Below are 16,001 nucleotides of genomic sequence, written 5' to 3' on the forward strand. Positions count from 1 at the left end.
ATTATATATGTTACATTTTGCACTGTGGATCCAAATGCAGAGAACATGGAGACCAGGTAACATTATTAACCCAACTCAAAGAAACTGAAGAATAGAAATAACCGAGGACATTATCTGACATTTACTAGTAACTAAACTGAGTACTAAAGACTTAAGACCATAGGCAGGAACTGTGCTACATGCACCATGAAACCAGAACAAGATAATCCTTCAGCACTGAAGATCAGGAGGAGCAGGGCTTAAATAGAACTCCTGATGACTGATTGGGAACAGCTGAATCTAATTGGCTGTTCAACCACACATCTCTTACCAACTCACTGCAAGAAAGTGAAACAGAACACTCAGGCTTACGCAAACAACCACCAGTACTAACAATTTATATATATTACTGTATTGGAATATAATGCATTTCTATCATTTTGTTGTTACCTTCTGCACTGGCTAAATAAAGTACTTCACCCATAGTTAAAGTAGAAGTTTCCTGGTGTTAAATTAGAAGGAACCTGTATGAACCTAGGTTTCTGTTTGCTCAGACTTTTATTTTGGTTTCCTGTGCTGGGCTTATGATTATAATGGTAACTTTATTGCCCATTAGTTCATAGTTTTCACCTTTGTTAATTACCTTCGGTTCTGTCTATATATACCCCCTGTGTTTCTTTGTTCATTGTCAGAGTATCGCGTTACATGTATCACGACAAGTTTGAGGAGTATTTTCCGTCCATGCTGGTCTCTGTTTGTTTTTGTGTCTCAAACGCAAGTGGCAGAGATTTCTTGTATACTTTGTCCCTGAGCCCTGGACGATCCAGGGGAAATAAAACCTGCTCGTGTCTGCACTTGGGTCCTACCTCTACTCCTTCATCATCACACCCCCACCACTTCGTAACAGAGGCGATCAAGTGCTGCCACTAACAACTATTGTTCTAATCTAATTTACTATTTCACCCATCAGTTGACTAATCTAAATTACTAATCTACCTTTTCTCTAAGTAATAAATGACAGTTTAATTTTTATATTGACAACAAATGACACCACTTTGTAATGCCACATCAAACGAAATGTAAACAAAGATTTACCTATTAAAGTGCAAACCTACAGGTTTAGTCTTAGCAACTTCAGCTCGATAAAAAAATAAATACACAAGAAAGAAAGAGCAACTATTAATGAAAATCTAAAACAAAAAAAATAAAAAAAAATCACATGAAAAGACAGTGGTTTAGCATTTTGTGGGGGGATTCATCATCCGCTAGTACTGCGGTGGTACCCCAGTGAAAATTTGCTATCGAGGCTTTAGGACTTTGAAAACTTATAATGAACTTCTTTTACAAAATGCAATCCAACTTTGCTGCAGCTGCCATGATTTTTGGAAACTGTAGCACTATGTCCAAGCCTACCGCTGACGTATGGAGCAAAAAAAAAAATTAAAAAAAAAAACTGACAAAGCGCATACTAGTATATAGAAGGATGTTTGTGTCATGTTTTTGAGGGTTAAAATCATTTAGGACCAAAAATGCACCCAAAAAACGTGCCTTGGTTACTTAAGCTGTGGGGACATGAGATGGAACCGCTGGCTGAGTGTTCGGAAGAGGGGGCTCCATTTGCTATGGTTCTGAGGGCAAGATCGGGTTGGGTGACACTGACTTGCCGTCGCCGACTCTGCTTCTTCCTACGAGGCGGTGCTGGAGACTGCAGTGCTGGACTTCTCCGGCGGCGGCGACTCTGTTGCTATTGTCGAGGCGGCAAGTCAGCTGGTTGTGGAGGCTCTGGATGGTGTGGTGAGGGAGACTGGGGAACCTTTCTGGCAGCCCTCTGGGTTGGATGGCTAGGCGGCGGCGACTGGGTCTGTCTACACGGCTAATAAAATTTAAAAAAAAAAAAAAAACTTGCTGGGCAAGGTAGTACCAGGAGATGGAAAAAACAGGGTGTGGTCCATTTGTTGATGTCCAGGTGATACTGTCACGTTTTGAGGATTAAAATTATTTAGGACCAAAAATGCGCCCACTCTGGTACTCAAGGTCACAATACAACTTTAACAGAAGAATCAATGACAACTAGAAACAAGGAGAGAGGAAAACTGGAGACAAGGTTTTCAAAACAAGAGCAAGAACTACAGAAAGTGTGAGCACATGAAAACAGAGGGGACAAGATGTGGGACCTGGGACACACACACCTACAAGGACTCGAAGACAAGACGGGTTCAGACACACCAGACTACAGGAAAACACAAAACATGAACTAGAAGGGGAACAAGGCATGAGGGTCTGGGTCACACACAACTGAGGGGACTCACCAGACCAAGGGGAAACGTGAACATGAAAGGGGAACAAGGCATGGACAAGAACTCAAACACTAGGGAACAAGGCATGAACAAAGGGAGCTAGACAAGAACACAAGACATGGTGAAAAGACCTGAAAACACAGAAAACACACATGAAAAGAGGTAGACAACTTAACTTAAACCTGGGGAAACAAAAGGGCACTCCGTGATCAAAAGTCCAAAAAACAGAAAAAACAAGCAGCGTCAAGCATGACAAAAATTAAGCCCTCACGGCATAGGACATAGGTTTTCTCAACAGCTCTCAAACAATGTTTTAACAGATCACCTGTCAAAGAAACTATGAGTGAACTGAGGTATAAAAAGGGGTGAAACACAAACAAGGCACAGGTGAAGCAACTAACTAATTAGGTCAAAGTAAAGTGAACCAAAATAAAACAAAACCAGTTCCTGCATGACCCTTTCAAACTAAAAGTCCAAACCAGGAAGTCAAAAAGTGTGCATCATGACAGTTTGAGTTAAGGAATTGACTGTTATGAATCAAACATGGATTGGCCACAAACCAAAGCGCTAATAAAGATTATGCGTAATGAAAACTATTGACCTCAACGCATTTTTTAGCATCAACGTAATTGGTGTCACTGACTGACTGCAGCAGCCCTAAAGTCATGGGTAACTAAAGTTGTGCTGTGTGGTAGAATGCACATCAACAAGGCCGTGATATTACATACCATTTCTAGCATCGTTCAATTCACAATGTTGTCTTTACTGTCGGAGTTGTACCTGTTTCCCAGGATGGACTTTTTTAATCCACTTCCTGTCATTCTTCTCATCTGGCTTTACATGCTAATCAATGCTTCATACACATTTAGCTATGTCTTATTATCGCTGCCTCTCAGTCCATTTAAGTTGTCATCTCCTTTCAAGCACTGCCAGATTATAACTTGCCATGTGTAGTTCTTTCCAGCCTCCTACATTGAAGTCTCATATTCTGATCCTACTTCGCTTCCTGTGCTTCGAATCTATATCCCTCCAGTTTGGTTTCTGATTCACAGAGCTCCTTGTTTGTACCGTTGTCGATTATAAATACTCTTATTTTGACTTGCTTTTGACCTGCTTTGGTTGGACCTGCGTCCAGCCTCTCTTATCCCACTGAAACAGCAGCCCGATAATTTTCTCCAGTTTTCCTCAGCTCTTCCATGGTACGCCAGCACAGACCAGAGCTCTGAGTGCGCCAAGCAATCCTCTGGCTTTAGACCAGTGCCTCTCTCTTTTCCCCTTTCTTCTGCTGTACTAAGTGCCCACACATCTTTTACCAAGTTTACCAAGCATCTCCATCCTCTTATCTGAACTCAAAGGTCACTCTTGAGTTTAAACTCTTTTTCTGTAGTTTCTAATGGACCCAGACATAACCAGTCATCTCCTCGTGCAAGGTTCTCCCTGCTGCTGAGCCACTGAACTGATTCCTGCACCTGGAACAAGTTCTAAGTACAAGATCAATAGAAGCTGCAGTCTTCCACACTAGGTAGGAACTCCGATGCAGACAATCCAGCTCAAAACATTGGAATATAAGATGCTAGCAAGTAAAGGGTACATGGAACGCCACAACCAAGTGGATTGTATGCAGAAACATCTGTGCAGAGTATGAGCTGGAAGTCTCAAGATCAAAATGGGAAATGCCCCCAAAGGTGGTTGAAAATGACCAGAATTAGATCCTGTGGAAATGCCAAGGACAGATAGAGTGGTACTGACTAAATAACCAGATATAGTAGTGGTGGACAAGCAGGGGGACAAGAATGTATTTGTAAATGTATGCAATTGTGGTCACTGTTGTATTCAGACTGTGACCCCAAACTGGGGGAGTAGCTCCATCAGTTTACAGGAACACTATCCAAGATCTCTGTCCAGAAGAGTAAAATGTAACATCCTAATCTTATTATAAATACAGCAAAGATATTGTAAAAAATGCTACAGCCTTGTTTGTTTGTCTTTTTTTACTTTGATTTTTAGTTCTCATCTCACCTTGAGGTCCACAGAGATTAAATAATCTTGCCTTGCTTTATTTTTTATGACGATCCAAAATGTATAAATACCAGTGTAAGATTGTGATTTACATTGTTACATGTGATGCTCTCTTAGAGAGTATGACATCCATACAGAGGGGGCCAGAGAGGGGATGGGCACTTCTACAGCTGCTGCTGGTAGTGTCTTTTTCTGAGGCAAAGGAGCCAGTGTGCAGGCAGAGAGGAGATCCTGAGAATCCCCACCTTTCCAAAGATGGAATTGTTATACTGGGGGGAATTTTTTCTTTTCACAGCAGCTGGAAAAACAGACAGAATACTTACATGAGCAAACCACTGCCACTGGAATGCATCAGGTAAACTGCAACATAGGAATTATTTAGAGTTAAAACTAGATAGATGTAAATAGGTGTAAAAAAAGTTGATCAAATAGATTTTTATTAGTACAATTTGGAAATGAAATTGTTTCCTCTTGCTGTAATATTAATAAATACTTTACTTTATTACTCAGTTGTTTCTGTTTGTATTATAACTATTTAAAAAACAATTTGCATCAAGTTTAAATTTCAGAGGGTTCCAGTTTGCCCAGGCTATGATTTTTGCCGTTGAGGAGATTAATAACAGCACAGACCTACTACCTGGCATCTCTCTGGGCTATAAGATGTATGATACATGTGGCTCTGTTGCCAGAAGTGTGAGGGCTGCACTGGCCTTGGCTAATGGTAATGAGGCTGTTTCTGCACCATCTGAAGAACAATGTACTAAACCTGCACAAGTACAGGCCATTATAGGAGAGGCCTCGTCCTCTCCTTGCATGGCCATAGCTACTGTCATTGGACCCTTTTATATCCCAGTGGTGAGTAAAATTGATAAAGCAGTAATTGCTGTTGTTAAAAATTTTAACAAATGTCACTGTGTTAATGTTTTATTGCTTTATTTTAGGATATAATCTTTTTTTTTCTTTCAGATCAGCCACTTTGCCACCTGTGCTTGTCTCAGTGACAAAACCAAGTACCCATCCTTCCTCAGAACAATACCCAGTGACTACTATCAGAGCAGAGCCCTGGCCCAGTTGGTCAAGCACTTTGGGTGGACTTGGGTTGGAGCCATTAGAACTAATGATGATTATGGTAATAATGGCATGGCTACATTCACAGAAACTGCACAGCAGCTGGGCATCTGTCTGGAGTATTCTGTACCTTTCTTTAGAACAGATTCACCAGATAAAATAAGAAAGATAATTGACATTATCAAGGCTTCAACCTCCAAGGTGATTGTAGCTTTTCTCTCATACTTGGATATGGATGTGCTAAAACACGAAATGTCGAAACACAATATGACTGGATACCAGTGGGTTGGCAGTGAGGGGTGGATCTTTGATTCCCAAACAGCAGAAACAGACAGACATCACATTCTGGATGGTGCCATAGGATTGTCCATCCCCAAAGCACATGTCAGTGGCATGAGAGAGTTTATATTAAATGTGAAGCCACTCAATTCATCTGGTCATGAAATATTTACTGAGTTTTGGGAGACATTATTTAGCTGTAAGTTTAAGCAATCAGAGTCATCAACAGGAAATGAGAGAGAATGTACTGGACATGAAGATCTGACTGGAGTGCAAAATGGCTTCACTGATATGTCACTGATGCCTATATTTAACAATGTCTATAAAGGAGTTTATGCTGTGGCTCATGCACTTCATAGTATTCTTGGCTGTAATAAAACATGTCAGTACAAGGTGCAGCTAGATCCATTAACGGTGAGTTCCACATTAAATGTATGTAAGCCTACTTTTAGTAAAATTAAGTATCACTAATTACAAACAAATTATTGGTGACATGCTTCATAATAAATTATACCAAATATCTTTTTTAGATTTTTCAACACATAAAAAAGATTAATTTCAAAACTAAGGAAGGAGATGAGGTTTACTTTAATCAGAATGGAGAGCCACCTGCAAAATATGAAATTATAAACTGGCAGCCGAAAGAAAATGGCTTTGTGGACTTTGTCACAGTTGGTCTTTATGATGCATCTTTACCTGCAGACAAACATCTGAAGCTGCAAAATAATTCCTTAGTGTGGGCACAGAACTCTAAACAGGTAAAGTCAATATGATGATTGTAATACTTTATTACAAAATAATGATCCTAATTGTATTCTTGTTACTGTATCATACAGGTGCCTGTGTCAGTTTGCAGTGAGAAATGTCCCTCAGGAACTCGCAAGGTTCTCCAGAAAGGAAAACCTGTCTGATGCTATGACTGTATAAGATGTGCAGAGGGAGAAATAAGCAACACCACAGGTCTAGTAACATTTAACGTGAGGTTCAGAAAAGTATTAGAAAGTTCATCCATCAAAAATATATAACATTTTAACTTTAGGATCAAAACAAATAATGAATCATAATGTCTCAAGATAAAGCTACTGAGCACCTGGTTTGACTCCTGCTTTCTTGTCATGTTTCAGACTCTGTCACCTGTGTGAGATGTCAACCTGAATTCTGGTCAAATGAGAGAAGAGATGCCTGTGTGAAGAAGGAGGCAGAGTTTCTATCATATGAAGAAATTATGGGAGTGTTGCTCACTGCAACATCCTTATTTGGGACATGCATGACTGTTGGTGTTGCAGTCATTTTCTTTAGACACAGAAAATCTCCTATTGTCAGGGCCAACAACTCTGAGCTGAGCTTCCTGCTGCTCTTCTCCTTGACTCTGTGTTTCCTGTGTTCTCTGACCTTCATCGGCCGGCCCTCTGACTGGTCCTGCATGCTGAGACACACAGCATTCGGCATCACCTTCGTCCTCTGTATCTCTTGTGTTCTGGGGAAAACTATGGTGGTGTTAATGGCCTTCAGGGCTACACTTCCAGGTAGTAATGTCATGAAATGGTTTGGGCCTGTACAACAGAGACTCAGTGTCCTGGCCTTCACTCTCATACAGGTTGTTATATGTATTCTCTGGTTATCAATTTCTCCTCCTTTTCCATTTAAGAATTTCAAGCAATTCAAGGACAAAATCATCTTAGAGTGTGCCCTGGGCTCAGCTCTAGGCTTTTGGGCTGTACTTGGGTACATAGGTCTTCTGGCCATCTTATGTTTTATTCTTGCTTTTCTGGCCCGGAAATTGCCTGATAACTTTAATGAAGCCAAGTTTATCACCTTCAGCATGCTGATATTCTGTGCAGTTTGGATCACTTTTATTCCAGCGTATGTCAGCTCTCCTGGGAAGTTCAGTGTTGCTGTAGAGATATTTGCTATTCTGGCCTCCAGTTTTGGACTGCTCATTTGTACTTTCATTCCAAAATGTTATATTGTCTTACTGAAACCTGAGCAGAATACAAAAAAGAATATGATGGGGAGGGCAACTCCAAAATTATTATGAAACACCAAGAAAGGAATAACAAAGGCAGTCTCCTTCTAGTTTTTACATAAACATTTATTCAAGCTGTCAAGTAGAAACCTACATATATTCACCTATACTTACTGACATTTATTGTGCTATTACAGTAGTTTCACTCTTTATATACTTTCGTTTGTGACATACAAATACAGTGCAACATTCCTATCAGATAATATATATACAGAATATGCCTTATATGTAACAGTATAAGATGTAGAATCAAATGCACAAGCTTATAATCTAATTCATTTGTGCTTTCATAACATTAAGTGCAGTTTGAATAAAATCTACATCTTCTTAGACTGAAGTTTTAAATTACTGAGGTCCGATGACTGCAGAAGTAAGAAAAACAAAACCAATATACTAGACATCATTTAAATTGATCTGCATATACTGACCCACAGTAGGAAGTGAGAGCAGCCAGAGAAAACCAACGCAGACCAAAGGGAACATGTAGGCCCCACACAGAAACGCCATGGAATGTGGGACCCTTCTTTATTGATTTATTAGTTATTAATTTTTAAACAGTCATATTAACGGTTTAATCTGTAGCAAATCATCTGCTTCCAAGGCCATATTTCAGGAAATGCTCCTACAAATCTACAGTCAAAGGGTCTAAACATGTGGTTACCTAAAGGTGTGGCACAATGGTGAGTCAAGAAGCAAGGGTGCGGTGGCTTATTGTCACAAGGCAATGTAATTTTTGTCTACCACTTACCTACATTGCAAGCACCTTGTACACATGTTTTTGAGATGCTCAACATATGCATTGTGCTTTGCACATGCTACACTTGACGTGTAAGAACTAGTATGGCAATACATTAATGTCAAAATTAGAGCACTATAAAATACATGGTGAACAAAATAAACCTGCACATTGTAATAATTTGCATGTGCAAATATCTCCCTTGCTGTTACAAATCAAATCTGAAATTATCTAGCAAAGAAAGAAGAGATGAATGTATGTTTATCATAATATCATGTTGAAACTCTATTTGTTCCTTCTCAAATGTTTCTTTTCCTTCTCAATTTTATAGTTATCTTTGGCTGCATTGGTTTTTCCTTGGCTGCTCTCTGTGCTGGACTGACATTTTTGTACTTGACGTAACATGACATGGGGGCTAGTTTTGACAATTTGGGGGTGGGCTTATGGCTGTTTCTGTTATCAAATACTATTGGCTCATGACTCCTGCTTTTGTGATTGACTATACATCATGCCAAATTCTCCCAAAAACCAAGACTGAGACTGAGGATTAATGTTGGGATGTAGATTAATTTAACACTTTCCTTTCTCTTATGGTAACATTAATTACTTAATAGTCAAACTGTGGATATTCTATAAGCTAATGATAATTTTATCACTACCTCAGATGCTCAGATGTAGACATTATTTAATAACATGATGTTTGATTAGCTAAACTGAATAAGGAGATGTCGACATGTCTGTATCAAGGAAATTGTAATATGTACATAATGATTAAAATATAACTAAGTAATCCCACAGTGATTAACTTAATGATACTGAGCAGTTGATCACAAGCTTAATCAGTAAAGGTGCATTAATAAAACAGAAACACATCTTAATGGAGGAACAGAATTCAACAAACCTTTGCAGCTAGCTCTAATAGTTACCCCATTTTGTTATATCTTCTATTTTGTTTTCTTCTGACTCTAATAGTGAAGTTAATTTGGTTGAAATCATGTTTATTCTGAGTACACAGAGCTGTGTCCAAATGCCTTTTAAGGCATCGTATAGTGCAAATTCATTTCACAACAGCCTTTAGAGCTAACTGCTTCATTTCCTTATCCAGGTATATAATACTAAATTAACTCTATCTAGAGGTTGAGTCATGGAAGTGGATTTTCAGTTTTTTTTGTTTTTGTTTTTTTGTTTCATGGCAAGTCCAGTTGCCATGACTTAACCTCTAGATAACCTTTCGTGAACGACAGAATCTTCACAGATAAATTAACTTTAGGTTGCGCTAGCATGTTTTAGCAAATCAAATTTCTGCTAAACTCTACATCAAAGACAGAGAGAAAATTAGAATAGCCTATAGAGTCACCATACCATACACAACTTTTAGGAGAAATACTGTTAAAGAATTAATGTTATAAGATGATGGAAGCACAGTGTGCAGCTCTTCTTTCCGTGTTTGCAAGTTTCACATGTGCTCAGAACTGAGATATTTGCACTCACAAGTTAGATATTTGCACTTGCAAATTGTTAAAATGTGAAGGCTTATATTAGTGCCCTTTAGTTTTGACATTGATGTAACACCATATGCTTGTCTGTATTGAAAGTGTACAATGTGCAGCATGTATCTTGTCACATGAAGTGTGTAAGACTTTGTCACACTCATTTGTGTCTATACCAGTTCCTTTTTCTCTGATGCATTGGTGGTCCAATGTTTACCAAGAGCACAGAGAGGAGTCTGCAAGAAAATGGGAAATCTATGGACCAAAAATGACAAAACAATATTATTGTCTTATATCAACCTGAGAAAAAAACCCATGATAAAACATAATAAAATAAATGAAAATAATGCAAGACTTGAAAAGATCTGTGTTCAGTAGGGCTGCGTTAATAAATTATGTATATATATATATATATATATTTTTTTTTTTCAAAAGTATGGACTATTAGTAGTTTTTGTCAGTTAATAATTAAATGTATGAGATTACTGTAATGATGTTGAGATTACTATAATGATGTCATTCAGCAAATAAATAATAATAATTCAGAGTCATCAATTAACCTAACCCCAAGCGGCTTTCTCCTTGGTGTGTCTTGGACACAAGGTTGGTCTACTGGTCCACTGGTCTTTATGTTTCATATAGGAAAACTTGTTGCAAAGAGCAAACTCGATGTCATGGGAAGTTGTTTATATAATTGTGTAAATCAAGCTGTACAATTGATTGTATAGCATGGACTGATAATAAAAGCAGCTATATCAGTAAAGTCTAAACAGGAATTTTATTTGCTTCACCTAAGTCTAAAATGAATGTGTTTCCATATGACCAATAGTGACCTGTATTTCACATTCAAAAAAGGGTATATGTTATTCTATCTTTCACAACTCCTGGATCAGTTATGGTATTTTCTGGACTTTAAGTTGCACCAGAATATTAGTCACTTTTAGCAAAAATGGCCTTGAGTAGAAAGTCAAATATAGCAGCAACATTAGGTTGCTTGTATGTATAAGTAAAATTTTTAATTATACTAATTATAGTCTAAATTAGCCTATGAATAAGGTAGACCAGGGATAATAACGAGCAGAAACACCTTATCACATTGATTCATTCATGTCAAGTAATGTAAAAAAACTATTCCAAAATCACAGTGAAGGTGAAGCAACATGTTATGTTTCAGCTGCAAATTGTATTATCTGCAGCTTAAAATCTGCAATGTATATGTATATGTATATATATATATATATATATATATATATATATATATATGGAATAAATACATACATCTATATATATATATATATATATATATATATATATATATATATATATATATATGTGTGTGTATGTATTTATTCCATATGATATGGAGGACAGCTTTGGAGAATTTTTTTTTTGTTTGGCCACCTCCCAAATCTTTCCTAAATTCAAATGTCCACAGAGATGAGACATCACTTTTATATTTATTTATATTGATACAAAATGTATAAATATCGGTGCAGTGTTTAAACTCACATTGAGATGCACATGATGCCACCCAGTGGTTTAGCTCTCTCAGACATTATGACAGACACACAAAGGTGGCCAGAGTGGGGCTGCGTATTTCTGCAACTATTATTGGCAGTGTCTTTCTCTCAGGCTGAAGACATGGTTTGCCATGTGAGAGAGGATCCGGAGAACCCCCAGTTTTCTAAGGATGGGGTTATTATTCTGGGGGGAATCTTTTCTTTCCACAGCAGCTGGAAAGAAAGACAGGATACGTTCAGACTCAAACCACTGCCACTGGAATGCATCAGGTAAACTAAAAATTTGAAATGTATTTAAAATTTCTAAGTGAAAGTAGATATACACACAACAAAGAAAACATATATATCTAACTGAGTTAGAAATTAAAATATTTAACTGTATAAAAATAAGATAATCCCTGTTGTATTTAGAATAATTGAATTATTTTCTATTATATTGTTTCTAAGTACTACCTGAACACTAAAATATCTGCATCAAGTTTAAATTTCAGAGAGTTCCAGTGTGCTCAGGCTATGATTTTTGCCATTGAGGAGATTAATAACAGCACAGACCTACTACCTGGCATCTCTTTGGGCTATAAGATGTATGATACATGTGGCGCTGTTGCCAGAAGTGTGAGGGTTGGACTGGCCTTGGCTAATGGTAATGAGGCTGTTTCTGCACCATCTGAGGAACAATGTACTAAACCTGCACAAGTACAGGCCATTATAGGAGAGGCCTCTTCCTCTCCTTGCATGGCCATAGCTACTGTCATTGGACCCTTTTACATCCCAGTGGTGGGTATGGTTGGTAAATATGTGACTGCAATTGTAAAAAATTACTTAAAACTTGGAATTTTCCCAGTTGTTCAGAGAAAATGTCACTGTGTATATGTTTTATTATTTGGTCTTAGGAGGTAATCTCTTTTTTCTTTTAGATCAGCCACTTTGCCACCTGTGCTTGTCTGAATGACAAAACCAAGTACCCATCCTTCCTCAGAACAATACCCAGTGACTACTATCAGAGCAGGGCCCTGGCCCAGTTGGTCAAGCACTTTGGGTGGACTTGGGTTGGAGCCATTAGAACTAATGATGATTATGGTAATAATGGCATGGCTACATTCACAGAAACTGCACAGCAGCTGGGCATCTGTCTGGAGTATTCTGTATCCTTCTTTAGAACAGATCCACCAGATAAAATAAGAAAGATAATTGACATTATCAAGGCTTCATCCTCCAAGGTGATTGTAGCTTTTCTCTCATACTTGGATATGGATGTGCTAATACATGAGTTGTCTAAAAACAATATGACTGGATACCAGTGGGTTGGAAGTGAGGGATGGATCCTTGATTCCCAAACAGCAGAAACAGACAGACATCACATTCTGGATGGTGCCATAGGCCTGTCCTTGCCCAAAGCCCATGTCAGTGGCATGAGAGAGTTTATATTAAAGGTGAAGCCACTCAATTCATCTGGTCATGAAATATTTACTGAGCTCTGGGAGACATTATTTAGCTGTAAGTTTAAGCAATCAGAGTCATCAACAGGAAATGAGAGAGAATGTACTGGACATGAAGATCTGACTGGAGTGCAAAATGGCTTCACTGATATGTCACTGATGCCTATATTTAACAATGTCTATAAAGGAGTTTATGCTGTGGCTCATGCACTTCATAGTATTCTTGGCTGTAATAAAACATGTCAGTACAAGGGGCAGCTAGATCCATTAACGGTGAGTTTTACATTAAATATAAAAGTGTATGGATGTTAATTATACTTATAGGTAATTAAAAAAAAGCTAATTAAAAAAAATGGTGAAATATGTCCGTTATAATGTAGAAAAAAACAGGCCCACATGTATGTGTTTATAATAATTCATTATACTAAATATCTTTTTAGATTTTACAACACATAAAAGATGTTCATTTCAAAACCAAGGAAGGAGATGAGGTTTACTTTAATCAGAATGGAGAGCCACCGGCAAAGTATGAAATTATAAACTGGCAGCCAACAGAAAATGGCATTGTGGACTTTGTCACAGTTGGTCTTTATGATGCATCTTTACCTGCAGACAAACAGCTGAAGCTGCAAAATAATTCCTTAGTGTGGGCACAGAACTCTAAACAGGTAAAGTCAATATGATGATTGTAATACGTTATTACAGAATAATGATCCTAATTGTATTCTTGTTACTGTATCATACAGGTGCCTGTGTCAGTTTGCAGTGAGAAATGTCCCCCAGGAACTCGCAAGGTTCTCCAGAAAGGAAAACCTGTCTGCTGCTATGACTGTATAAGATGTGCAGAGGGAGAAATAAGCAACACCACAGGTCTGGTAAACTTTAATGTGAGGTTCAGAGAAGTGTTTCTGTTATTTGGTCTATCATTTAATATAGATGACATAGAAAGAATAAGAAACTTCTGAACTGTATATTGCAGTACAATTCATATGCAGCAGAAACATAATCTTCCAGAAATGTCCCATCTTTAAAAGCCAATCCATTGCACATGTGAATGAAATTATTGCAGTGTCTGTATTGATGATTGATGATGATGTCATGTAGCTTGACACGAGATAAATCTACTGAGCACCTGGATTGACTCCTGCTTTCTTGTGATGTTTCAGACTCTATCACCTGTGTGAGATGTCAACCTGAATTCTGGTCAAATGAGAGAAGAGATGCCTGTGTGAAGAAGGAGGCAGAGTTTCTATCATATGAAGAAATTATGGGAGTGTTGCTCACTGCAGCATCCTTATTTGGGACATGCATGACTGTTGGTGTTGCAGTCATTTTCTTTAGACACAGAAAATCTCCTATTGTCAGGGCCAACAACTCTGAGCTGAGCTTCCTGCTGCTCTTCTCCTTGACTCTGTGTTTCTTGTGTTCTCTGACCTTCATCGGCCGGCCCTCTGACTGGTCCTGCATGCTGAGACACACAGCATTCGGCATCACCTTCGTCCTCTGTATCTCTTGTGTTCTGGGGAAAACTATGGTGGTGTTAATGGCCTTCAGGGCTACACTTCCAGGTAGTAATGTCATGAAATGGTTTGGGCCTGTACAACAGAGACTCAGTGTCCTGGCCTTCACTCTCATACAGGTTGTTATTTGTATTCTCTGGTTATCAATTTCTCCTCCTTTTCCATTTAAGAATTTTAAGCAATTCAAGGACAAAATCATCTTAGAGTGTGCCCTGGGCTCAGCTCTAGGCTTTTGGGCTGTACTTGGGTACATAGGTCTGCTGGCTGTCTTATGTTTTATTCTCGCTTTTCTTGCTCGGAAATTGCCTGATAACTTTAATGAGGCCAAGTTTATCACCTTCAGCATGCTGATATTCTGTGCAGTTTGGATCACTTTTATTCCAGCGTATGTCAGCTCTCCTGGGAAGTTCAGTGTTGCTGTAGAGATATTTGCTATTCTGGCCTCTAGTTTTGGACTTCTCATTTGTACATTCATTCCAAAATGTTATATTATCTTACTGAAACCTGAGAAGAATACAAGACAGAATATGATGGGTAGAGGAACTTCAAAATCATTATGAAACATCAAGAAAGGAATAACAAAAGCAGTCTCCTTCTAGTTTTAGCATGAAAATGTGTTCAAGCAGTCATTTATACAAATATCACATATCATATATACATATATTCACAAATACTTACTGTCATTTAATTTCTTATATTTATTACAGTAGTTCCACTTTTTATATACTTTCATTTGTGAAAAACAAATGGTGTACAATATACTAGACATCATTTAACCTAACCTGCATATACTGACCAATGTCAAAATTAGAGAGCATGAAAATACATGGTGAACAATATAAACCTGCACATTGTAACAGGTTGCCTGAGCAAGTATCTCCCTTGCTATTACAAATCAAATCTGAAATTCTCTAGCAAAGAAAGAAGAGATGAATGTATGTTTATTATAATATCATATTGAAACTCTATTTGTTCCTTCTCAATTTTATAGTTATCTTTGGCTGCATTGGATTTCCCTTGGCTGCTCTGACATTGACATTTTTGTACTTGACGTAACTTTTCGTGATTGACTATACATCATACCAAATTCTCCCAAAAACCAAGACTGAGACTGAGGAATTAATGTTGGAATGTAGATTAACTTAACACTTTCCCTTCTCTTATGGTAACATTAATTATTTAATAGTCAAACTGTATTTCTCCTGAAGTGTCTATGATGTGGATATTCTATAAGCAAATTATAATTTTATCACTACCTCAGATGCTCAGATGTAGACATTATTTAATAACATGATATTTGATTAGCTAAACTGAATAATGAGATGTCGACATGTTTCTATCAAAGGAATTGTAATATGTACATAATGGTTAAAATATAACTAAGTAATCCCACAGTAAGTAATTTAATGACACTGAACAGTTGCACATGAGCTTAAGCAGAAAAGGTGCATTAATAAAACAGTAACATCTCAATGGAGGAACAGAATTCAACAAACCTTTACAGCTATCGAGGTATTTATCACTGAATTAACCTTCGCTTGCACTAGCGTGTTTTAGCTAATCAAATTTCTACTAAAGTCTACATCAAAGACAGAGAGAAAATTAGAATAATCTATAGAATCACCATA

The 16,001-nt window shown here is 37.8% G+C and overlaps 1 protein-coding gene and 1 pseudogene across 1 annotated transcript; both read left to right on the top strand.

Annotated features, from left to right (window-relative positions):
• Positions 1 to 4,618: 4,618 nt before the first annotated feature.
• On the top strand, positions 4,619 to 7,680 carry LOC113134284 (extracellular calcium-sensing receptor-like; annotated as a pseudogene).
• A 3,825-nt stretch (positions 7,681 to 11,505) lies between these two features.
• Positions 11,506 to 14,933, top strand: LOC113142810 (extracellular calcium-sensing receptor-like). Its single transcript, XM_026328094.1, has 6 exons — positions 11,506 to 11,684; positions 11,894 to 12,191; positions 12,332 to 13,126; positions 13,294 to 13,521; positions 13,600 to 13,723; positions 14,020 to 14,933. The coding sequence occupies exons 1-6, from the start codon at positions 11,536 to 11,538 to the stop codon at positions 14,931 to 14,933; spliced, it is 2,508 nt and encodes an 835-aa protein (XP_026183879.1). The 5' UTR covers positions 11,506 to 11,535.
• Positions 14,934 to 16,001: the final 1,068 nt, after the last annotated feature.

The sequence above is a fragment of the Mastacembelus armatus genome, chromosome 13 (assembly GCF_900324485.2).
Source record: "Mastacembelus armatus chromosome 13, fMasArm1.2, whole genome shotgun sequence".
Lineage (NCBI taxonomy): Eukaryota > Metazoa > Chordata > Actinopteri > Synbranchiformes > Mastacembelidae > Mastacembelus > Mastacembelus armatus.